The sequence below is a fragment of the Penicillium cataractarum genome, assembly GCF_028827025.1.
Source record: "Penicillium cataractarum strain IBT 29864 chromosome Unknown utg000009l, whole genome shotgun sequence".
Classification (NCBI taxonomy): domain Eukaryota; kingdom Fungi; phylum Ascomycota; class Eurotiomycetes; order Eurotiales; family Aspergillaceae; genus Penicillium; species Penicillium cataractarum.
In genome coordinates this window covers 543696-565984 of record NW_026622745.1, presented here as the reverse complement: position 1 = coordinate 565984, position 22289 = coordinate 543696, and the positions used below count along the sequence as shown (strand labels likewise).

The 22289-nt window shown below is 49.1% G+C and overlaps 10 protein-coding genes across 10 annotated transcripts; 8 read left to right on the top strand and 2 right to left on the bottom strand.

Annotated features, from left to right (window-relative positions):
- Positions 1-1354: 1354 nt before the first annotated feature.
- N7496_010857 (MDR family MFS transporter) lies at positions 1355-3044 on the bottom strand (the record flags this gene model as incomplete). Its single annotated transcript, XM_056703770.1, has 2 exons — positions 1355-2803; positions 2874-3044. The coding sequence occupies 2 exons, from the start codon at positions 3042-3044 to the stop codon at positions 1355-1357; spliced, it is 1620 nt and encodes a 539-aa protein (XP_056549730.1).
- A 579-nt stretch (positions 3045-3623) lies between these two features.
- N7496_010856 (Zn(II)2Cys6 transcription factor) lies at positions 3624-5789 on the top strand (the record flags this gene model as incomplete). Its single annotated transcript, XM_056703769.1, has 3 exons — positions 3624-4000; positions 4073-4547; positions 4617-5789. The coding sequence occupies 3 exons, from the start codon at positions 3624-3626 to the stop codon at positions 5787-5789; spliced, it is 2025 nt and encodes a 674-aa protein (XP_056549729.1).
- A 322-nt stretch (positions 5790-6111) lies between these two features.
- N7496_010855 (FAD-binding oxidoreductase) lies at positions 6112-7683 on the top strand (the record flags this gene model as incomplete). The annotated part of the gene is made up of 2 exons (XM_056703768.1): positions 6112-7072; positions 7223-7683. The coding sequence occupies 2 exons, from the start codon at positions 6112-6114 to the stop codon at positions 7681-7683; spliced, it is 1422 nt and encodes a 473-aa protein (XP_056549728.1).
- A 1462-nt stretch (positions 7684-9145) lies between these two features.
- Positions 9146-10189, top strand: N7496_010854 (uncharacterized protein; the record flags this gene model as incomplete). Its single annotated transcript, XM_056703767.1, has 1 exon — positions 9146-10189. One exon carries the CDS (start codon positions 9146-9148, stop codon positions 10187-10189), a length of 1044 nt encoding a protein of 347 aa, XP_056549727.1.
- A 1073-nt stretch (positions 10190-11262) lies between these two features.
- On the top strand, positions 11263-12143 carry N7496_010853 (uncharacterized protein; the record flags this gene model as incomplete). Its single annotated transcript, XM_056703766.1, has 2 exons — positions 11263-12018; positions 12078-12143. 2 exons carry the CDS (start codon positions 11263-11265, stop codon positions 12141-12143), a joined length of 822 nt encoding a protein of 273 aa, XP_056549726.1.
- A 286-nt stretch (positions 12144-12429) lies between these two features.
- N7496_010852 (fasciclin domain-containing protein) lies at positions 12430-13671 on the bottom strand (the record flags this gene model as incomplete). Its single annotated transcript, XM_056703765.1, has 1 exon — positions 12430-13671. The coding sequence occupies one exon, from the start codon at positions 13669-13671 to the stop codon at positions 12430-12432; it is 1242 nt and encodes a 413-aa protein (XP_056549725.1).
- A 268-nt stretch (positions 13672-13939) lies between these two features.
- Positions 13940-16276, top strand: N7496_010851 (multicopper oxidase; the record flags this gene model as incomplete). The annotated part of the gene is made up of 7 exons (XM_056703764.1): positions 13940-14137; positions 14194-14249; positions 14304-14414; positions 14467-14526; positions 14580-14750; positions 14810-14935; positions 14986-16276. The coding sequence occupies 7 exons, from the start codon at positions 13940-13942 to the stop codon at positions 16274-16276; spliced, it is 2013 nt and encodes a 670-aa protein (XP_056549724.1).
- Positions 16277-17295: 1019 nt separating this feature from the next.
- N7496_010850 (flavin-containing monooxygenase) lies at positions 17296-19270 on the top strand (the record flags this gene model as incomplete). Its single annotated transcript, XM_056703763.1, has 7 exons — positions 17296-17353; positions 17427-17558; positions 17627-17655; positions 17708-17738; positions 17801-18092; positions 18146-18272; positions 18338-19270. 7 exons carry the CDS (start codon positions 17296-17298, stop codon positions 19268-19270), a joined length of 1602 nt encoding a protein of 533 aa, XP_056549723.1.
- A 263-nt stretch (positions 19271-19533) lies between these two features.
- On the top strand, positions 19534-20769 carry N7496_010849 (NAD(P)/FAD-dependent oxidoreductase; the record flags this gene model as incomplete). Its single annotated transcript, XM_056703762.1, has 1 exon — positions 19534-20769. The coding sequence occupies one exon, from the start codon at positions 19534-19536 to the stop codon at positions 20767-20769; it is 1236 nt and encodes a 411-aa protein (XP_056549722.1).
- A 356-nt stretch (positions 20770-21125) lies between these two features.
- N7496_010848 (uncharacterized protein) lies at positions 21126-22040 on the top strand (the record flags this gene model as incomplete). Its single annotated transcript, XM_056703761.1, has 2 exons — positions 21126-21186; positions 21238-22040. The coding sequence occupies 2 exons, from the start codon at positions 21126-21128 to the stop codon at positions 22038-22040; spliced, it is 864 nt and encodes a 287-aa protein (XP_056549721.1).
- Between the last annotated feature and the right edge of the window lie 249 nt (positions 22041-22289).

The window sequence follows — 22289 nt, the reverse complement described above, 5'->3', positions numbered from 1 at the left end:
TTGCAGGCCATGGCTATGCCATTATCGTCGAAATCAACAGATTCCAGCATACTGGGAAATTGAAATATACGACAGAAAGTTTACCTAATAGAGCATACATGATTCATGGATTTATTGCTCTTAAGTTTGTGGGACACTTGATTATAGGCCAATTCAATGGTTCTTGCAGAAATTTTGAGTTGTCGAGAATGGAGGACGTACCTATAGCGCATAGTGATGGGCACGTCAAGGCAGAGATGCGTAAGTAGAAAGAAACCGAGAACTCCTGACTATGCAGAGGTTTGGCGGCTCCATTACATCATAGTCTATCTACATCTGTGTTTTCTTTATAGAGACGAAACAACTAAGACAGGGTTGAGTATCCCGAGAAGTATATTACTTTATACGCAAAACTCAATTAGCTAAAAGAGCTCCCCTTCGATTAAGTTCTCCGCAGCATTTCTCGCAGTAAACGATGCATAGGAGTGACTGCTCCCAGCTGAATGTCTACCCGAAAAGTAGCCTAAATCACCAAATAACAGAGGTTGCTCCGCCAAGTTGTCGACTTCTCCGGGAGCCGGATGGCAGGTTGCACTGATGCTAATACTGCAACTTGTTCACAGTGGTATATTCTTAATAAACCTTCTGAGACAGATCGACCAAATAATAACCATCATAGTGAATCTAGTCACCAAAGTGCAAATGAGTCCAATTGGGCTCCATCCAAGTGCATCAATGAGGCAACTGCCGGGTTGGAGGTTGTGCCGCTCCAGTCCCCTGCATGAGACTTACGCCAGTAATAAAGACTGGGAGAGGAGCCAGTGGAGAAGCCCTCCCGATACCAGCATTGGGGTCGAATAGATATAAGGGAGCTAGAGGTAAGTGGTTGGTCGCTGAGGGCCACGAGGCGCAGAGACACGCAAACCCTTGCGCTTGATAGAAAAAAGGGACCACCCCTGCATAGCTAGTATGTAGATGAAAACGCCATTATACATGAAATACATTGCAGACAGAAGGACTTCAGGGGTGTTGGTCAAGATGACATTTGTCAGGAGACAAAGCTTACCGAGCTTACCAATTATGTCTAGAATTCCTCTTAATAGATACCTTGTCCAATCTAGGAATGCTGTAGCAAATGTTGGCACATATATAATGTAGGCATGACAAGAGAAGTATTTTAAAAATCTATCGGGCCAGGGAGAGGAAAGTGAATCTGATATGTTGGGTATCAAGCTCAGCTAATTGATGGTTGACAGGCTCTAGTGTATCCAAGCATTTGAGAGGATTTTTTAAATTGTTGGTGTATCTCTATTAGGTACTATTACATCAAATGAAACCCGAGTGTCCTCCTTCTCTAAAGCGATCCGTCATCTCTCTAAGCAGCGGGAACAGAAACATTATCCTTCTTAATCGTCTTCCACTCCATGGTCAAAGCGGGCAAGATCATCAAACAAGACACCGCTACACTAACAATGAACGATCGGTGAAGACCATCATTATAAACCAGTAGTACCTCGGTAAGCTTGTTAGTCGGCACAACATCCGCGAGACCCGTCGTCCCTGCAGCAAGAACCTTGGCTGCATCGATTCCCTCGATATGGGGTAGTTCGGCACCAATGTAGTTCTGGAAGAGGGACTGGGCAACAGCGATGAAGACAGCACCACCAAGGGACTGAGCGAAGAACATGAGTGAGACACCAATGGCAACTTCTTCCATGGGCAGGATGGTTTGCGCTGCCAGCGACGGCTGTTGCAAACCGGTGCCAATGCCCAGACCGAATAAGACTTGGTATCCAATCCACGCGGCGTGGTTAGTGTCCAGCTTGAAGGTGGTCATTAGGCCTGCACCAGTTGACATCAGGATTGTTGCGACAAACATCCACGGAACGTAGTACCCAGTCGCGGTGATGATTCCACCAGAGAAGATGGCACCGACGACGAGGGCGAGGACCATGGGGATCGTGTCAATACCTGATTTCACAGCCGTCGTACCGCGAACACCCTGGAACCAGAGAGGGAGAGTGTACAACATGGAAATGAGTCCACCACCAACGCACAGGGCAAAGACGACACCACTGATGATACTGCGCTGGTTGAAGATGTGCGGAGGCACGGTGGCATCCTTCTTCAGCCAAGCTTGAACACAGACGAAGGCAATCATCAAGACACCCGAGAGCACGAATAAGGCAATAATGCGGCCACTATTCCAGGCATAGGTAGTACCACCCCATTGCAGGGCCAGCAAAAAGCAAATGACGGAAGGCAGGAACAATACGCTTCCCAGGGGGTCAAGGCGAAGGATCTGTCGCTTCCAGCCGCAGGGCTGAGGCGTGTGAGGCACGCGCAGGAAGAAGAAGAGCATCGCCAAGGTGAAACCACCGATAGGAAGGTTGATGTAGAAGCACCAGCGCCATGTCACATTGTCCGTGAATGCGCCACCCATCAACGGGCCGACAATAGACGAGAATCCGAATGTAGATCCCATAAGCCCGACATAGATCGGTCGCTTAGCCAGGGGAACAATCTGTGCAATGATGACTGTCGCACCAGAGAAGATTCCAGCTGAACCAATACCCGCGATTGCTCGTCCGACGATGAAGGCCTTGGAATTGGGCGCACCACCACATAAAGCGGATCCGACTTCGAAGATTAGAATCGCGAGGAGGAAAATGGTCTTGGTCGAGTAGAATGTGTAGACTTTGCCCCATGCTAGTTGAGTTGCACAGCTTGTCAAGAGATATGCGCTGGCGTACCAACTAATATCCTCAAGTGCATTGAATTGGTTTGCGATACGAGGGACTGCCGTGGCAATGATCGTGCGGTCCTATAGTTCAAAGGAGGCAATTAGTTTTTATCCACGCGAACGACCGAAGTTAAAATAGAAACATTCATACCAGTGCAACCAGGAACATAGCGAACAAGATCGAAATCACAATCACCACCAATTTGGCTCCAGATGGAAATTGGCTGTCATCTTCTTGGACCTCCGTGGGTTTCTCGGTGGTATCCAAGGACTGACGAGGTTGCTCGTGAAGGGGGTGTTCTTCTTGTATAGAATGCGCCATGTTGAATAAGTCTTTTGCAATGAAGAGAGTAAGACTTGGTTGAATGAGCTTGATTTTGGTACATCCACAGCGAAAGGGGCAGACTTATAAACAACTGTCTTGGGAACGACAAGGAGTAAGTTGGGTGGCCAGAAAGTCTCGGTCCCGAGCATCCTTGTATTCGGACGGACAAACGGGAACGGGGCCGAAAGACGGAGTCTGGCAGGCAACCGAAATACTTCGGCCTCCTGTCTGTTTTTGAAAAGTGTTCTTAGATTCTCTTGTAGGACAGTACTATTGCTATTCTTCAACGTAGCTTTAAGACCTATCGGAATGATAATTTGCAAAATATATTGAGGCTTAAGGAAAGTAGTTAAAAGCCACGAAACAGAGGTAGCGCCGGTATTTTCCCGTAAGTCTTTGTATACATTACGGCATTCTCCCCCAACACTCTCGACCACCGTCTAACGGAACTCCGTCGCATCGGACAAGAACAAACACCGTCCATGAACTCCGATATGACCTATATCACAATATTATGGACCTCTCGCACGCTATCTAAATGCCCAATCTGGTTACGATAGGCAAAATTGGCGCGCGATGCTCTCGTCCACCTCCCGAGTCACACGAGGCCACTCGTGCGTTTTCTGTCAACAGCGCAAAGTACGCTGCGATGGCCAGCGACCCTGTTCAACGTGTCTACGGAATGGACAAGAATGTATCCGACGCGTTGGATCAAAGTCGCATCCCCCGCAGACTGTTCGAGCGCAGAGCAGAGATGCTGGGGTTAATAGCGTCACGGAACAATTGGCGAGACGGCTCGAGCTTTGTGAACGGGCTGTCAAGGCTCATGGGATTTCGTTAGAACCTGAGACTGAGGTGGATAGAAAGCCTTTTCGAATTATGGCGAGTCCTTCGTGGCCGGTTCCGGAGGGACAGTTGATTAAAGAGACGGCTCATGCTCGATATGTGGAAAAGTATGGTGATACTGAGTTCTTTTTTGGTCATAAAAAGGACATCGGCTGATTATTGGTTTGATATTTCGACAGTCCCCTCTGGCAAGGCCTGACCAACGAATTAGACAGCTGTAGCAGCGTCGCAGACGACAGTGAGAACGAGTCGCTCCAAAATGTGGATGCAGGGACACTGCTGTTCCGACCGTCGTGTCCCAAAGGAGTACGATCGCTTCATCCAAATACACCGCAGAATTTCCAGCTGTGGCAGATATTTCTCAATAATGTCAATCCCATCGTGAAACTTCTTCATGCTCCGTCAACTCAGCAACTGATACTCGAAGCTGCATCGGACCTAGACAATATTTCCCGACCGACGGAGGCTCTGCTGTTTAGCATATATCTTTGTGCGGTGGCTTCCATGGACGATGACACTAGTCGTCAAGTACTTGGTGCATCGAGATCAGACTTGATGGCGCGTTTTTCGCGTGCTGCTGAACAGGCACTAATTAATGCTGAGTTCCTACGATCTACAAATGTTTTAATTCTGCGGGCGCTTACACTTTATTTGGTAAGTCAAACTACATAACTTCCATTTTTGCATCACTTCCCGAGATTTTCTCTAACCCGTCGATTCTAGCTGGCCACACGACAACGCTACGATGTACAAACACGATGGCTTTTAACCGGCATTGCCAGCCGTATCGCCCGAACAATGGGCCTTCACCGCGAGCGCAGTCTGGGCTCTTTACCCGCATTTGAGCGAGAAATGCGTCGTCGCCTCTGGTGGCAAATCGTTTTGATGGACAGTCGCGCAGCCCAGTTATGTGGGATAGTCGTCGATGCCCACTCCTACCACTTCTGGGACACCGAACGCCCCCGCAATCTAAGCGACAGCGACCTATCGCCGCTAATGCAGGAACTCCCGCGTGATCGACCGGGTGCTACGGAGATGTTATTCTGCGAGATCCGATTCGAGATTGGAGATTGCATGCGCAAGTTAACCGCGATGGAACATGGACTTGTGGGCGTTAGTATTCCCGAGAGGATGGTTGAAGAAGAAAGGGCTATTAATGCGCTAGAGGGCCGATTGGAGGATGGATATCTTAATGATTGCGATGCGTCGATTCCGTTCCACCAATTGGCGTTGTATTTGGCCCGCTCGTCAATCTGTCAGATGCGTCTTGCGACCCGACACCCCCGTCGATGCGGGGATTTGTCGCGAGATGACAGGGATCGATTGTTTTCGCTGGGATTGCAGGTACTCACGTATGATAATTTGACCTACGCGAGTCGTGACCTGCAACCGTTCCTCTGGCATGTGGGCATGAGTTTCCCCTTCGAAGCGTTTATTCTTGTCCTTACTGAATTGTTATCACGACGTGAGGGTGAACATGTGGATCAAGCGTGGGCCAAGGTTGATCAGGTCTATCATGACCACGGGGATCTGATTACGGCGTCCAGGACGAATCCACTATTCTTCGCGCTCGGGACACTTACGCTTCGGGCGTGGGAAATGCGAACTGCGTGGACGAGACAAGGTCCGATCTTGTCTCAGCCGCTAGAGCCACAGTCCGTTACGCGGCTTCGTGCTCTCCGAGGTAATACCCGGGCTCCGTCCCCTGCGTCGGCGCCCGGCAATGGCACTGCCCCGCTAATGTTGGGCCCGGGACCGGGGCTAGAGGATAGGATCGGGGAGACGGAGGGATTGTTGATGCCTGGACGGATGAGTTTGGAGCCCGGAATCGATATCTCGCAGATTGATTGGGAGACTTGGCAGAGTTTGATCGACGGGCATATGACTTGTTTTTAGACTACTAGTATAACGCTACTGGAGGGATTTGTAATTGGAGTTGGCAGCTACTGTATGAACTACGAGCTATGAATTCAACAATACATGCTTTTTCCTGCAGTCGATAGACTTATTTTGGTCTCGGGCATAGCCAGTCATTCTTAGAGTATGGCCTGATTCAATCCCCGATCCCGATGTGAGGCCCGTAGTAGACCATGCATATTCACACTGTATATACTTCCATTATATCCCCATCAACATTGATTTGCAAGGCTCGTCTATGAAAATCCATTAGTTGCGTCACAACTAAAGCATTCATATACAAATTCCAAGTTTTATCAAAATGACCGTCACCACAACTCTCTCCCTCATCGCTCCTCCAGAGCACCGCCATGAACCCGCCCCCTTCGACCCAACCGTCGACATAAAAGATGCACCTTCCATCATCACCGCACTTCATGACGCCGATGCGAGCCTCAAAGTGTACACGCGTTCTTCTCCAAACTTTGAGACCCTCCGTGGCGTCTACAACAAACTAATCACCCAACAACCTCTGGCAATCTGCCGCCCCCAAACCATCGAACAAATCCAACTCATCGTGCGCACTGCCCGTGCCGCGAATCCTCCAGTCCCCATCGTCCCACGCTGTGGGGGCCACGATGTCTACGGACGAGGCTTGAAGCCCGATAGCCTCAGCATCGACATGCGCGAGCTCGACACGCAAACCCTCGCCGAGGATCGCCAGTCCATCCGCATCGGTGGCGGCGTGACATCGCGGAATTTCGTCGGATTCCTCGATGAACACGGTCTCTGCACTGCTAATGGGACCGCGGGCAACGTGGGATGGACGGGATGGGCCGTGTGGGGCGGATACGGTCCCTTCAATGACTACGTCGGCCTGGGAGTGGACAATATCTTGTCTGCACGCCTGGTGTTGGCCGATGGATCGCTGGTCGAGGCGGGTCCCGGGTCGGAGCTGTTGTGGGGTGTTCGAGGTGCCGGTGGCAGTCTCGGGGTCATCGTCGATGTCACTGTGAAAGTATACCCGATGCCCGTCATTCTGGCGGGCTTCATCGCGTACCAGTGGGGAGAGAGTGAGAAGGTGCTCTCGGGTCTGCAGGAGTTGCTGGATCAGGGTATCCCCGATACGATGTGTTTGCAGATGGGCTTCATGAAGACCAAGTGGGGGGTTGGCATGAGTTTGATCTTTGCTTGGCCTGATTCCGAGACTCTCGATAAGGGTCGGACTTGGCTGGAGACTGTCAGGGGGCTGGGCGCTATCCAGGTTGATACCGTTGGTGAAAGTAAGCTTCTCTCCCTGATTCGTGGAATTCTTGATTTCTTGGCTTGATTGTCTGTATTTTCGCCATTGTCTTGCATTGTCTGGATTGTTCTCCAGATGTCCTTTGTTTGCTTTTTGCTGACTTCTTTCTCACGTTATTTTTGATCGACAGCCACGTTTAAGGCGTTTCAAGGTATCACCTCCCGCGTGGTGGACGAGCCAGTCAACGTCTGCACTCGCAGCGCCTCCATCCCTCGGTTTACCCCCGAGACTATCGCGCTACTTCAAAAGTACTCCGAGGCCATTCCCGATGGTCGCCAGTATAACGTGATTGCGCATATTGGACACGGAAAAAGTACAGAACCGAACCCCGACACGTCCTTTGCAACGCGCGAACCGCACGTGCTGTTTCATATCAACGCGTGCGATGAACCGGAGCGCATGGACGAGGCCCGGACCTGGGTAGACGATCTGATGAAGGAGATAAATGCTACCCGCCAAGCCATGAAGCCCGTATACGTGAGTTTTATGGGTGAAGACGAGGACCCTCGTGTGAGTTTCGGGTCGCATTGGGAGCGGTTGCAAGCTCTCAAGCAGTCAGTGGATCCGGACAACGTTTTCCGGTTCCCTTAGACGAAGGACTAGTGTAGTCGACTATCGAAGATTGGAGATTGGAGACTAAAGTGGAGACTACCAGGAAGAGAGGCTTAGGAGACTAAAATGATCTGAATAAGCTTCTTGGCTCGTGCTTACCGTGTTATCTTCTTCAATCCTTACAATTACATTAAGTTTTTTGCTCCTTCTGCGTGGCGTTTCGTCACCCTACATAATTGCCATCGACTCCGCATTATCTCGTATTATCGATAGCTGCTAGCGTTTGGGGAATTCCTTGGTAGGATTAGATAGTCATAACCCCCAATCTTCATCACTAATTGGAAGGTCTGCAGAGCAAGGCGGGTTCGGGGCCGATCGTATAATCTGCAGGTAAGACGGGGGGAGCGAAATACTCCTAAGGCCTTGGCGCCTCCAAAGCCACTCAGACGGGACGGGTCGATCAGGTTGCAGTTGTAAGCGCAGGGCGTTCGTATTGTTTGAACCTACTCGTCTCGGCAAAGTATGAAAGTTATGAAGAAGAATTGGAAGTATTTCTTTTGGTCGTATAGCGGTTCAGCTGAATTGAAGGCTCTCCCCAACGTGTTCTTCGTCAATTTGTTAGGTAGAGTCAGATTCCGTCATTAGGTAAAGGATTCGAGGGACGAATCATGAGTGGGGGTCAAATTCTGTAAGAATTGAATCATGGTGCATTTCTGTAAATCCTGTTGATTCCTCCTAAATAGCTCTTATCGCTAGAATAGTAAAGGAGAACTGTGAGGGGTAAACAGGTGCGAGAAGCGCCATAGATCTGAACAAAGTCGAAAACGGTTGGTCGTCAGGGTTACATTTGCCCCCTGCTTTGCCTTAAAAGGGTTTAGTAGTAGATTTCTCCGAGCTTACATGCATTGTTCAGCAACCTGGTGGACCTTTTTAGTCAACGTATTATGGATCCTATACTGATACTGCAGTCGTTTATTTTTCTGACCCCCCTCTCGTCTGGCCTAAGCTGCCGGAGCTGCCTGAACTGATGCAAATGCCACATTAAGTGAACACTGCCCCAGAAACCTGCCGGACGCCCGGAGGCCTCGAAAGCTTTTCCACACAGCTCTAGCGATCTTGTCCCTCGCATTCTTATTCGGACTTACATTACTTAGCGGTCCCGGGGTCAAGCTTTGTTCTCTTTCTTTTCACATGGATCAAGATGGCTTTCCCTGTGCAACAACGAGTGGAAATCATTCGTGCTAGCTGTGATAACTGTGCCAGATCGAAAGTCCGCTGCAGCAAGGATCAACCTTCTTGTCAACGATGCTTGTATCAAGGCGTCCCCTGCATTTACAGTCCCTCTCAACGGTCCCGAAAGCGACCCCCGCCAACTCCTCCGCCGGGAGCCGCTCCCCACTCTCAAGTTGTTGCATCAACGAGAGACCGGAATAATGGGTCGATCCTAGATGCTTGCCAGGGATCACAAAGGAGAGACGATGAATTGAATGGGGGGCAGATCATGGCCGACGTTCGCACCGTTGACATGACTAGCCCTGATCCACTACCGGTTCAGATCGACACTCCATTCTCCGAAAGAACTCAATTCCCCGCCGATGCATTGAGCCCAATCAAATGGAGTGAGTTACTTGAGTCTTTCGACGGCAATACACCTTCTCCAAACGAATTGCCTGGTATATCGGCCATACCACAAATGCCAATGCCAAGTCCACAGTCGCGGATGGACACCAGCAATGACAATAGCACTCTCGACGAATTTCCTTGGCTATTACCCTCCGATTCACATAAACAACTCCTCTGGCCATTACCAGTACCCCATCATCAATCTGTACACCAATGTTCCCAACTAGCCATGTCGGCTATCTCACGACTCGACGCACCAATGACCCCATGTCCATCTCTCAACCGCTCAAACTGCCCCGATCCACGAATACAACCCACAGCGGGTCCTGGAGCACGAAGTTTCGACGATATTCTCAAAGACAGCCATTCTTCCCTAGAAGATGTCCTAGCAATACTCGAATGCCCCTGCTCCGTCAAAACAGATCTTATCTTCCTCGTCACAACCACGTGCACCCGCGTTCTATCCTGGTACCAAGCAAGTCTAGACCGCAGCGCTGGCTGTCTCCCCCGCGAACCAGACAGCAGCAGTGGATACAGCGAGAGCAGTAATGGCAGTGGTAGCGGAAGCAGAAGTCGGAGCCGAAGTAGCCCCGGCGCACCATCGTCGCTACGATCAACCCCCGAGAGTAATATCCTGCAGGGATTGTCGGAGTCGTTCCGTGAATGGGTGTCGATCCCGTCAATTAATGTGGGTGCTTACACTTTGGAACCAGCCCAGTCACGGCGCATGATTGCGCAGTTGATTTTGGCTGAGATTGATAAGGTCAAGGAGGTTCTGGCGGCGTTTAGTCGTAGGTATTGTCGTCAGAAGGGCATGTATGGTGGTGATGATAATGAGAAGGGCTTGCATATGGCGTTGGAAGCGCACCTAAGGCATCAAATGAAATCTGTGACTCTTACGGCGCGAGAGCTTTTGGGCTAACCTGCAGATGTTTGTTATCACGCGGTGACTGTTTTGTTTTCCCTTTATCCTGTCAATTTTTCTTATTCTTTCCCCTTGCCCCCTTTGTTCTGCGTACATGTGCATCGGTACCTTTGCCAATTGATAACGACCATGGCCGATTACTTACCTGCGTGACTGCGATTTGTTCTTTGGCTATCGGATGTTCGCAATTGGCCTTAGAGCTTCAAGGGTCGGATGATAGAACGATGAACACCATTTTAGAACGAGCCATGATGAAAGACGGAATAACGATACAGTATATAGTCAATTCATGTACGGATCTATCCTATCTATCTCCTCTCCTAGATCAAGTTTCACCTATTTTTCATCCAAACGCATAGTGTCCCACTGGATCATGAACTCCGTGGGCATCCAAGCATGCGGAGTGCATTCTCGGTGGGTATGGAGTCTCGGCGCCGAATGACTCCCTTCCAGTGGTGATCGACTTAACAATCTAGAGTGTACTTTTGTTTACCCCCGAGCTCGGCACCGTCTTTCGCTTCGGTCCCGAAAATCAGAAAAGCCTTGTCGGAGCGGGGCTTAGGCAGGGATTCAAATTTGGGTCTACTCAGACACTAATGCAGTGGGATGCATGCAGAGGAACTTAGTGCCCCACCATGGGCTGAATTCAAATAGTATTTTGGCTTTTTAAATATTGATGATTTTCGTTAAAGATCTAGCCTCGACGGGAAAGAGCTCAGAAATACTGATCAGATGTGGTATAGTCGAGACTGGGCCGGCGCCCACAGCTTAGTGAGAAGGGACCATAATCGCCGACTACGACAGGTAGGTGGATACACATCTACTGTACGCTGCAAGCTGCACTTCGATATGCTGGGCCACGACCACGGCATTCGGTGTACGTAGTCGGGTCTCGGTTTCTGCTCGGGTCAGCTGTATAATCAAACTTTGAATCGCAGTACTGTCAGTTCGCCGTCGGAAACGCGATCATTAGGGAGACAGCTTTATATAGACTCATCGAGCCAATGACATAGTAACCAGAACCTCGCCCCTTTGATGCATACTATTTTGCGGTTAATCTTAGCGATATCATGTCCCATTCCGAAAAAGTCAGCCATAGTCCTCGTGGACGAGGAGCCCTCCACGGTGACCGCAGCGACAAGGGCTCATCGCCCCTCGGCACAGCCATCTTCGCAGCCCTACGCATTTTAGATCCAGTCTTGCAGTATGGTATCCTGTTGCCCGGCCCTACCTCTCTCGCAGGTCCCATCCTCGGCTTATTCGGCGGCACTCCATTGCCTCCCGAGTCTGCGCCCGTGGCGCTGGGCCTCTCACCATGGCGACTGACTCTGTTGGGCATGTCGCTCCTCGGGAGTCTAAAGGGTATTTTCTACCTTTTCTACGTATCCGAAACAAAAATGCCAGTGAAAACGGCCCTGTTGGTGGGTATATTCAAGGCATTCTCCACAACGGTCAACTCGCTCATGTTTTGTGCTGCGGCAACCTCGGCGACGAGCTCATACATTCCCGACTTCGCCACCGGCTGGCATCCTATTCTTTCTATTGCCTGTGCTATTTTCACAGTTGGTATTACTGTGGAGACTGTGTCTGAGCTTCAGCGCAGATCTTTCAAGAAGCATCCTAGCGGACGTGGGGTCGGAAAGGTGTACACTGGGGGATTGTTCCGAGTTGCGCGTCATATCAACTATGGTGGGTATACTATCTGGAAAGCTGCGGCTGGCCTTGCTGCGTCAGGATGGGGCTGGGGTGGGTTGACTCTGCTATGGTTGTTGGCTGAGTTCCGCAGAAGAGGTATTCCTGCCTTGGATGCTTACTGTGAGAAAAGGGTATGTTTCTTTTTCCACATTGAGAAATTCTGGGCTATGCGGTTGCTAATTTTAAACAGTATGGAGAGCAGTGGGACCAGTTCAAGCGAAGAACCCGATGGAAAATGATTCCATTTTTGTATTAGAATTGGTGAACATGGACACACACATGTTCTAGAGATCGACTAGTTGAGATGTGGCTGGTAGCTTTCGCCGGAGTAAGCAGTCAATTTCAGATAGGATTATTCATAGAGATGGAATACGAGTTAGTTCTTCAGCAATCAGGAATACGAATAGTGGTGCACACCGAGACTAGAGTGAGCTCGTATATAGGATCTGCAACAAGAAACCAACTCAATCGTACTACGGTGAAAACCTTCTTATACGACCAAAGTATATTCATTGTTTAAGATAAGTGAACGTATTAGGCTATCAAGATGATCCCTCACTTTCTATCAGCGGCTGCAATCGCTCCATCAAATCCTCCACTGTGATTCCCCCACCGAGGTTCATAGAACGCTTTACCATAGACCACCAATTAAGGTTTTGCTTCCCCACCTGACCTTCGCCCTCCACAAATGGTGGTAGTAACACAGCGTCCAACTCATGAATCACCCCATCCATCACGACAATATCAGGTCGGCTCACCTTCCACTCGTCATTGACTGAGATTATCCGCCGACCACTCGACTGTAGAATAGAATCTGCAGAAATGGAGTGCCCACCAGCAAGAGTGGGCATTTCCACGGGGTGATCGGTGGATTCCCGGGAAAAGACAACCTGATCGCCATTCTTTGCAGGGAAATGGACATCCGAGAATAAAGTCTCGTTGGCCACGACGTGGTAGGCAAGTAAAGCTTTCAAGTACTCACTGCCTCCCGGACCAAAAAGGAAGGAATTGACTTTGGGCCCGAGTTGCTGGAATGCGGCATTGGAGGGCACGAAAAGCGTCTGTCCGATATGTGTTGATGTGTCGTTGACCACCTCTGCAAGTCCGGTCTGGATCAAACCCTGACGAAATATTCCGAGAGACGGGGTATACCGAAGCACGTCTGCGGCTGAGTCTGGCAACATCAAAAGTCGGTCAACAACGTGCAGGTGACCGTTGACAGCTGGCTTGGAGGATAGTAATTTGGAGCGAAAGTTGAACGTCACAGGGTCTGGATGGTTGTCCTGCACGCTGATGCGTTGCTGGTTCTTGAAAAAGATATCGGCATTCACGAAAGAGGAGACTGTATTTTGATTGGGCAACGCCTGGACTGAAACGCTTCCTTTGCCCATGTGGTAACCGACTAGGAATTTCCAGTAGAACCACGGGAGGTCATAGGGAAATTCTTCCTTGTCGAATGCCTCGTTGACAGGTGCGTAGATTGTGAGTTGAGCTCTATGTGCCCGGAGACCGCCGACAATGTCTTCGAACTCTCCAACTAGCTTGGTGAATTTGGTCAAGGAAGGATCATTTTGAAGAGCATCCCATAGGGTTTGCGGTGAGGAAGATTCCGTTGTAGGTGGTTCGCTTAGAGAAGGTTCGTTGGTCTCGAGTCGAGATTCTATCACCACTAGTTGTGGTTTCTTCCATCCATCCAGGTATGTCTGGACCGCCAGGGAGACCGTCACTGCAACCAGCGCTACCCGCAGGGCCTGGAAAAGGGCTCTTTTGGCGAATGATTTCATCATGAGTTTGCTGTCGACTCAAAGTGCAATCCGTGAGTCTCAATTCCATATCCTGGATCATATTTGGGTAAATTCCCATAGTGGATGCTTCGATCGGGGCTTACTCGGGCTTGTATGCAAGGCTTATGCCGAGCTCCAACCGACCTCGGGGTTCCGTTATGCAGCTAGTATCGCTTACCACTAACGTCTTTCACATATTGTCCGTGGAATTTATCCTTCTGATGAAGATTAGATTTTTGGACTGTGAAGATTGACGCATGTGGCAACTATGATTTCCGGTCGCGCCCTTTGTTGGGCGTTGTGCTCGCTGCTAGTGCCCAGGCTCACTACCGGAAAACTTATCCGTGAAGAGATCACATTGACATGGGACCTGGGAGCACCTAACGGCCATGTCAGGGAAATGATCAAGATGAATGGTGATTTCCCTGGGCCATCTTTTGTATGGGATGAAGATGACGATATTGAGGTAATCTACAGTGCTACCCTTCGGTTTGACCAAAATAGCAACTCACGAAACTCCAGGTCATCGTTCACAACAAAATGCCATTCAATTCGAGTATTCATTGGCATGGATTAATGTAATTCTCTATCTTCGAAACTCTTCAAATTTTCATGTTTTGACAATTTCCCAGGATGCAAGGCACACCATGGTCTGATGGCGCTCCTGGAGCGACGCAGCTACCTATTGAGCCCGAAGAGCTATTTATTTACCGGTTCAAGGCCAGCCCAAGCGGAACACATTGGTAAGAAAAAGAGAGAGAGAACTAATGTTGAATGATCCGCTAATATCTACAGGTATCATGCTCATTCACGAACGACTCTATTAGATGGTCTCTATGGAGGCATTTTTATCAGGTTTGGATTCTGGCCAGTCACTTTAGCGTAATATTAGGCTAACTCTAGCCTAGACCAAAAGAAAATACACCCGGGCCATGGGGCCTGATTTCCAAAGATAAATCAGACATCCAAGCCATGGAAAAGGCCGCCCGTGATCCAAAACAGATGCTCGTGTCTGACTGGACACATTTCAAATCCTGGAATTATATGGAAGCTGAAGAAGCCTCGAAGTTTACAATTTTGTATGCTTTGGCCAACTCCGTTTTATATTACAGTCAATCGCTAATTATGGATTTTCTAGCTGCGTGGATAGCATTTTACTTAATGGCAAGGGCAGTATTTACTGTCCTGGTGAAGAATACTTGGTCAATCACACCAGCACATATATGAGATGGGCTCTCTATCCTGGCCACGTCAATGACAAGGGGTAAGCAGCTTACTGGCGAAATTATCCGGTTAAATTACTAACGGTATCAGATGTTTTCCATTCATGAAATCCACTGAGGGCCCATATCTCAGTCAAGGGAGACCAGAGACCATCCCTTTGCATCTTCAAAAGGGTTGTGTTCCCGCCACGGGGGATCACGAACTGGTCCAGGTCGACCCAAAGTCTAGATGGGTCAGCATAAATTTCATCGGTGCTGCTACTTTTAAAACAACTGTCTTCTCAATTGATGAACACCCTATGTGGGTTTACGAGGTAGATGGGCATCGCATCGAACCACAAAAGGTTGACACAGTCAAAATGTACGCTGGCGAGCGATATGCAGTTATGATCCAATTGGATAAAGAGCCAAAGGACTACACAATACGTGTAGCGGACAGTGGGCTGACCCAAATCATTTCGTCCTTCGCCACGCTGCGTTATGCTGGGAGCACGGGCGCTCCGTCGAGCAGTCAGGGAGTTATCAATTACGGAGGCCAGAATACCACCGCGGTTGTAACGCTTGATCGCAATCATCTGCCACCTTTCCCATCACTACGACCAGCTGCAAAGTCAGATGAGCACTATGTCCTCCACACTCACCGATGGCGCAGCGCATGGCAGTATACTCTCAGCGGAGGTGGTATGTGGCAAGAGGATCGCAGCGCATACACCCCGTTGCTCTACGACATTGATCAGCCAGATGCTCAAGATGAAAACCTCATCATTCGCACCCGCAACGGGTCTTGGGTCGATCTCATCATCCAGGTTGGATCACAACCAGGCCAGCCCCAGGAGTTCCCACATATGATGCACAAGCACACAGGCAAGATGTGGCAAGTTGGAGCGGGCGAGGGTATCTGGAACTACACAAGTGTGGACAAAGCGATGGCTGCTGAGCCGCATAGGTTCAATCTTGAAAACCCCAATTACCGCGACACTTTCATCACTTCTTTTGATGGACCTTCCTGGCTTGTGCTTAGGTATCATTCTATAAACCCCGGTCCCTGGCTTTTCCACTGTCATATCGAAACACATCTGGCGGGAGGTATGGCCATCGCGCTGTTAGATGGTGTCGATGCATGGCCCGAGATTCCTCCAGAATATGCTCCTAATCAAAAGGGTCTCGTGCCTGGGCAGCCCGTCCCGCGACCGGGGATTTACCTGCCGCTACCAGAGAAAAAGCCAGATCATGATCTTTCACTCGAAGATGTGCAGGGGGATGTTCTGAAACAGACAGCTGAGATGGAAATGATTGAGTCGTATAGGTATTCGAAAGCTTGGAACTCGGTGCTGAAGAAGATGATTGGCTTCCTTGAGACAATCAAGTCCAATACAGTGTAGTGACTCTTTTTACGGTTTTCATTTGGTTCAGGAACTTTCATGGATATTAATGATAGTAGCTCTCGTAAATGGATGAGCGGATTTCAACTTTTGATGCAGGCCCATGAGAACGACTCCAAATATATATTCAGTGAAGATGATCCACAAAATTCACGTTTCTTGATGTTTTTCGATCAATCCCACAAAAACCGTCAATGTATATCGGTTACTAAGGTATACATACCTAGGCATTCTTGCAGAAGCCTAGATAAAATGTAGACCGAGCACAATTTGTTGTTGATTTCCAAGCCTATATTCTACTGATTGCAGGGAATACCGTGAAGTTCCACAAGTTTGATACCTCCTTGAGACTTCAAATGCGTCAAATGGATCGAGAATTGCCGGATAAATCATTAATCGATACCAAGGAAAATTATTTAAACTTAATTCAGATGAATACTTTACTGGTGATAAATTTGAAGCATATCTTGTTAAAATATTTCTTGAATTCAGAGGTTTTTCACAGGTGTGCCTCGCTCGGATACTATACCGTAAAGCCGCGCACAGCAGTTTGCTCAGTGTTGTCGGTCGATTTTCCAGCTCGGATTAAAGCCAAATGGACGTCACTCGTGTCAGATCTAAAGCACACAAAGAATAGCGAAGTCTACAACTTCCACGAATCTGTTCCAGATCACAGTCGCATTGAAAAAAGACTGTAATTGGGGCGTTTCACTACGAGCTATCCCTACCAAGACCAATCCCTACCCCGAACCGCCTCCCGATCTACAGCCCGAGCCCCGAAAACCGACCGGTCCATCCAATCAGAATCCCCAGCCAGCCAAGTATGTCAGGCCATCACTTCTCGGTGATGATCACAGAGATAGTTCTCAGTTTTTGACGGATTTCAGCTTTCGGATATCAAACAAAGTAATGTGCTGATATTTTTTTAGGCCTTTTATCATCTCCCAGTCTAGTCTTCTCCCAGGGAAACTTAGCCAATTTCATTTCCAACAGTATACCGCTATTCTAGCGATAAAAACATGGCTGACTATAACTCCCTGACTGACAAAGCCCCCACAGTGGCAGTCATTGGCCTAGGTATGCCAATATTGAAAGCACCCCTTTCCTATCGTGGAACTACGAATTTTAATTGTTTGTCTTTGTCATATAGGGGCCCTTGGCTTGGTGGCCATGAAGAATCTGCTTGAGGTTGGATTCGATGTCACTGGCTACGACAAGCACCCTTATGTTGGCGGGTTGTGGAACTACAATAAAAGCAAGGATGCAATTTCTGTTCTACCTAGTAAGTCGGTCCTTTCACTACCCCTTATAGTTCATCGTTATTGGCATTGATGACTGACTAGAATCCAGCTACTGTGGCCAATGGCTCAAAGCAAAGAGTGGGTTTGATCAAAATAACTGACGGTTTATGGTCACTGACTTGAGAGTTAGGGATGCTTCACAGACTTTCCTTTTCCAGATGGTAAATCCAGCTGACTGTGTCTTTCCCTGGGTACATACAACAAATACTAAACTATTTTCTAGAAACACCAGATTTTCCACCAGCGGCAGATATGCACAAGTACCTGGTATCATATGCAGAGCACTTTGGTATTCTGCCACGGGCTCGATTAGACACAGTTGTCCATCGTGCAGAGTGGAATACTGATACTGCCCTCTGGGATGTAGAGACATCTACTGGGGACGAGCCAAAGATTGTTCGCAGTTTTGACAAGGTTGTCTACTCCATGGGGCCCGATCAAACCCCCAATGTGCCCTCAATTCCAGGTATGGATCAATTTGGAGGCGAAGCGGTGCATTCAATTGCGTTCAAAAGGTGTGCTATACTTTCTCGTGTTTAATACAAGACATTGATTGCTGACAGATTAGTCCGGAGGATTGGGCTGGCAAGCGCATGCTCGTTGTTGGTTTTGGAAACACCGCTGCCGATGTAGCGTGTGAGCTTGCAGGCAAGGCTGAAACTGTCTATCTGTCTCATCGACATGGCAGCATTGTGGTAAGAAAAGCACTAAACCTCAGACTTTTTAATACCACTCTTCCGGTAGCTCACATGACCTATAGCTTCCTAGATGGGTCGATAAAAAACCTGTCGATCACATTCGAACGTATCGCAAGGGCGTGTTCCTCGAGCAACTATCTCGCTATGCCCCGAACGTTTGGACAAAGCTCATGAACAAGGTTATTCTGGGCCTCAGAGATCGACTCTACGATCTCAAGCCCGAGTGGGGATTTGACCCAGCACCCTCAGTGAATCAAGCACGGCCCATTATCAGTGATTACTTGGTCGACCATCTCTCTCGCGGACTTATAATCTCAAAGCCGCCCATTGAGAAGATCCTAGATTCTCACAGGATTGAGTTTCAAGATGGGAGTGTCGCTGATATTGACGGCATCATTTGGTGCACCGGCTACACAGTCGACTACTCTATCTTGGGCAAGAGTGATCCCACTATATACCGGGGATCGGATATTCGCAGTGCCAATGGTCGCAAGATTCCACGACTTTACCAGAATCTACTTTCTCTGGAACACCCGGAGTCTTTGGCATTTATGGGAAATCTGTCATTCATGAACCCGGCGTTCCTCATGTTCGATTTGGCTACAATGGCCCTAGGTCAGGTGTGGTCTGGGCGATCCTCCCTCCCACCTCGTGAGGAGATGATCCGCGCAGTCGATAAACAACATGAATGGCTTGCGGAGCTGGCAACTAAGGGAGCCGTCACTCCAGGTCTCGTGAAGGGTGCGGACTGGCTAGATTGGGTCGAAGAAACCGCTGGACTAGGAATGAAGGAGAATCTCGGATATGGCCTACAAGGGTGGTACTTCTGGCTCACGAACCGTTCGCTATGTAACACTCTCATGGATGGTCTGCTTTTGCCTTTCCATTATCGACTGTTCGAGGGTAAGCGGAAGCGATGGGAGGGCGCTGAAGAGGCCATCTTGAAGGTCAGCGAGGAGCTACGCATCAAGAATGTGACTAAGAAGTGGCAGTAGCGGTTTTGGAATTGGTTCTGTTATCTGTAGCTTGACGTGGTACATTTACTCAAGATCTAGATTTTCATTGTTTTCTATTTTCCTCCTTTTTTCTTCCGATCACTTTGGTGCACGCTATGTTTGCCCGCTTCAATCGGGCTTGCCAATCGGAAATCGGGCTCTCGGTCTCCGTAAGGTCGAGTATATATTGATAGAAATATCTCAACGCCAAAATATACATCTTCTTATCCAAGAAGTAGGGAAAGAGAACAAACCACTTCACTATGGCTGAAATTGCTGTTCGAAAGATCGTGATAGTGGGAGGCGGCGTCGCTGGAATTTCACTAGCCCATCATTTACTCCGACAGACACTACCAGCTCTGACTGAAGGCCTTGATCAATCTTATCATGTCACTCTCGTTTCGCCATCATCGCACTTCTATTGGAAAGTCGCAGCTCCACGCGTTTTGGTGGACCCCGATTCAAGCCTCCCAGAGCCCTTTGTTGCTATCGCAGATGGGTTTCAGGAATATCCCGAATCTCGATTCACTTTCATCCAGGCCCGTGCTACAAATCTCGATGAGCAAGCTCGAGCTCTGCATGTACAGCTCGCGGATACTAGTGAGGTTATCTCCGTGGAATACGACTCTCTCGTAATTGCCACCGGAACGACCACTCACAGCCCCTTGTTCTCTTCAGCCGAGACCCACGCCGAGACGAAGCGCGTTCTCGGCGAAACGCAGAACCGCTTACGAGACGCTCAATCTATTATCGTGGCTGGAGGGGGGCCGACGGGAGTTGAGACGGCAGGTGAGCTAGGAGCAATGAGACAACACTGGTCCGGTCCAAAAAAATCAATCACCTTGTTATCTGGCAATGCATGTTTGCTCCCCCATGCCAATCCTCGGACCTCTGCGATAGCTGAGCAAATGCTCCAAAAGCTGAACGTTGACGTGGTCCACGGAGTCCGGGTCACATCTGCTGTCCAGAAAAAGAATGATCAAGGCCCATGGGAGGTGATTCTGAGCGATCAGTCTACGCGAACAGTTGATGTCTACATTGATGCAACTGGGAGCACGCCTAACACCGCGTTCCTGCCATCAAAGTGGCTGGATTCTAAAGGCTACATCAAGACCGACCAATACAGTCTGCGTGTACAGGATATAGCTGGAGTCTATGCGTTGGGCTCGATTACTTCCTTCACCAATGGAAGTTTCTTCGACGCAATCGAGCCCGTTCCGCCTCTCGCCGACAGTTTCCGGGACGACCAATTGGTGCTGTATCCGGAGGTGTCTTCCAGGGGCCAGACTTGGTGGGAGTGGATATTCGGTCGTCAAACACGAGTCTATCAGCAAAAGACGTCGCTGACGCAGTTTGTGGCTGTGGGCCGAGATGGAGGCGTCGGGGAACTCGGGGGTTGGCGAGTGCCAAGTGGGTTGGTATACAAGGCTAAGGCAAAGACTTACATGATGGAGAAGATGAAATCGATTGTATACGGGCAAGATTCTCGCCGAGCTTAGCAGATGGTCAAACTATAACGCGTGAATAAAAACACACATTTCTAGCGTTGGTTTATCACCCCCGCTGTTTCGCTGACTTTGTTATATTATCTATGTTATTGAACGTGCTTTTTTCAAGCAGACTTCCTAGTCTTATTAATGGAAGATTGGCTTTGTTATGACGTCTTTGTTGCTCTCTTTTCTCCTGCATATGCAGGCCTGGTATCAGCTCGGGTCAGCCTGAATAGGCCTACATCGGGCCCCGAGGTACTGGTACTTTTCCCGATCTCACTCCCGAACATCCTTCCAACCCGTTCTAAGTATATGATTTCATTTAGTAAGTCTCGTAAAGCTTTGGCTTTTTTTGATTATCCAACATGCGCTTCCTTTGCCTCCATGGGCGCGGAACCAGCGCCCACATTTTCAAGTCCCAAACTGGTATGATTATCCATTATTGCTATTCCATCAGCGCTAATACAGAGAACTTAGCATCATTCCGACTCAAGCTCGAATCTCTTGCACCCGATACAACCTTTGAATTTATAGATGCGCCATTCGAGTCTGACCCTGCTCCAGATGTAGTGCCCTTCTACTCGGCTCCGTACTACACTTTCTGGCAAGGTAGTTCAGTCCCAGCTATCAAAGCCGCTCTCGAACGATTACAAGCCAAATTAGACCGCGATGGTCCCTACAACGGTGTACTCTGCTTTTCGCAAGGATGCAGTCTAGTTGCCAGCTACCTTCTTTACCACGAACGCACACGCCCAAACACACCACCACCTTTCCGATTGGCCGTGTTTATCTGCGGCGGTGTGCCCTTGCCAGTTCTTGAAGACTTGGGTCTTCCAATTTCTTCAGAAGCACAACAATGGGATGACGAAACGAGGCGCCTCCTTCTATCCAAGACTACCGATCATAGTTGGTTGAAGCGAAAAAATGGGACCGGTCTCGGTGCAGCCACCGATCGATGGGCTCCAGTGCCGGGTACTTGTCCCGTCATCCGGGGCCTAGAACGTCAAACAAGCATTTTTGGGCTGGATTTGACAGTCAAGCCGGCTGATATGAGAATTCGCATTCCTACTATCCATATTTGTGGGTCGAAGGACCCGCGCTTCCCTGCTGCGGTGCAGTTGCATGCTTTATGTGAGGAGGAGGCGCCGTTGTGGGATCATGGCGGTGGGCATGATATTCCCCGAGGAAAGGAGACATCTCAGCGTATTGCAGAGTTGTTGGTTAAAGGGATGAGTCGGGGAGAGGAATGGGTGCATCCTGCCGTTGGCGGGCTAGCATAGTTATTTCACTACCTACTGTTCACGAGTCCAATATATATCCGTTGTGAGTTCGTTCTCTTAGGAAACTGTTTGCACCTAGATGGGAGACCCAACCATTGAATAAACCAACCTTCCCGGCATAAATTGCAACCCTAGGCCAGTTCTCGAAGATTTCGGACTCGAAATTCTAAGGAGGAGGACATATATTCACCTAGGAAGAAGAATAAGAGGGGTGAAATGATAGAATGGGAAATTCCATAGCTTTGAAAC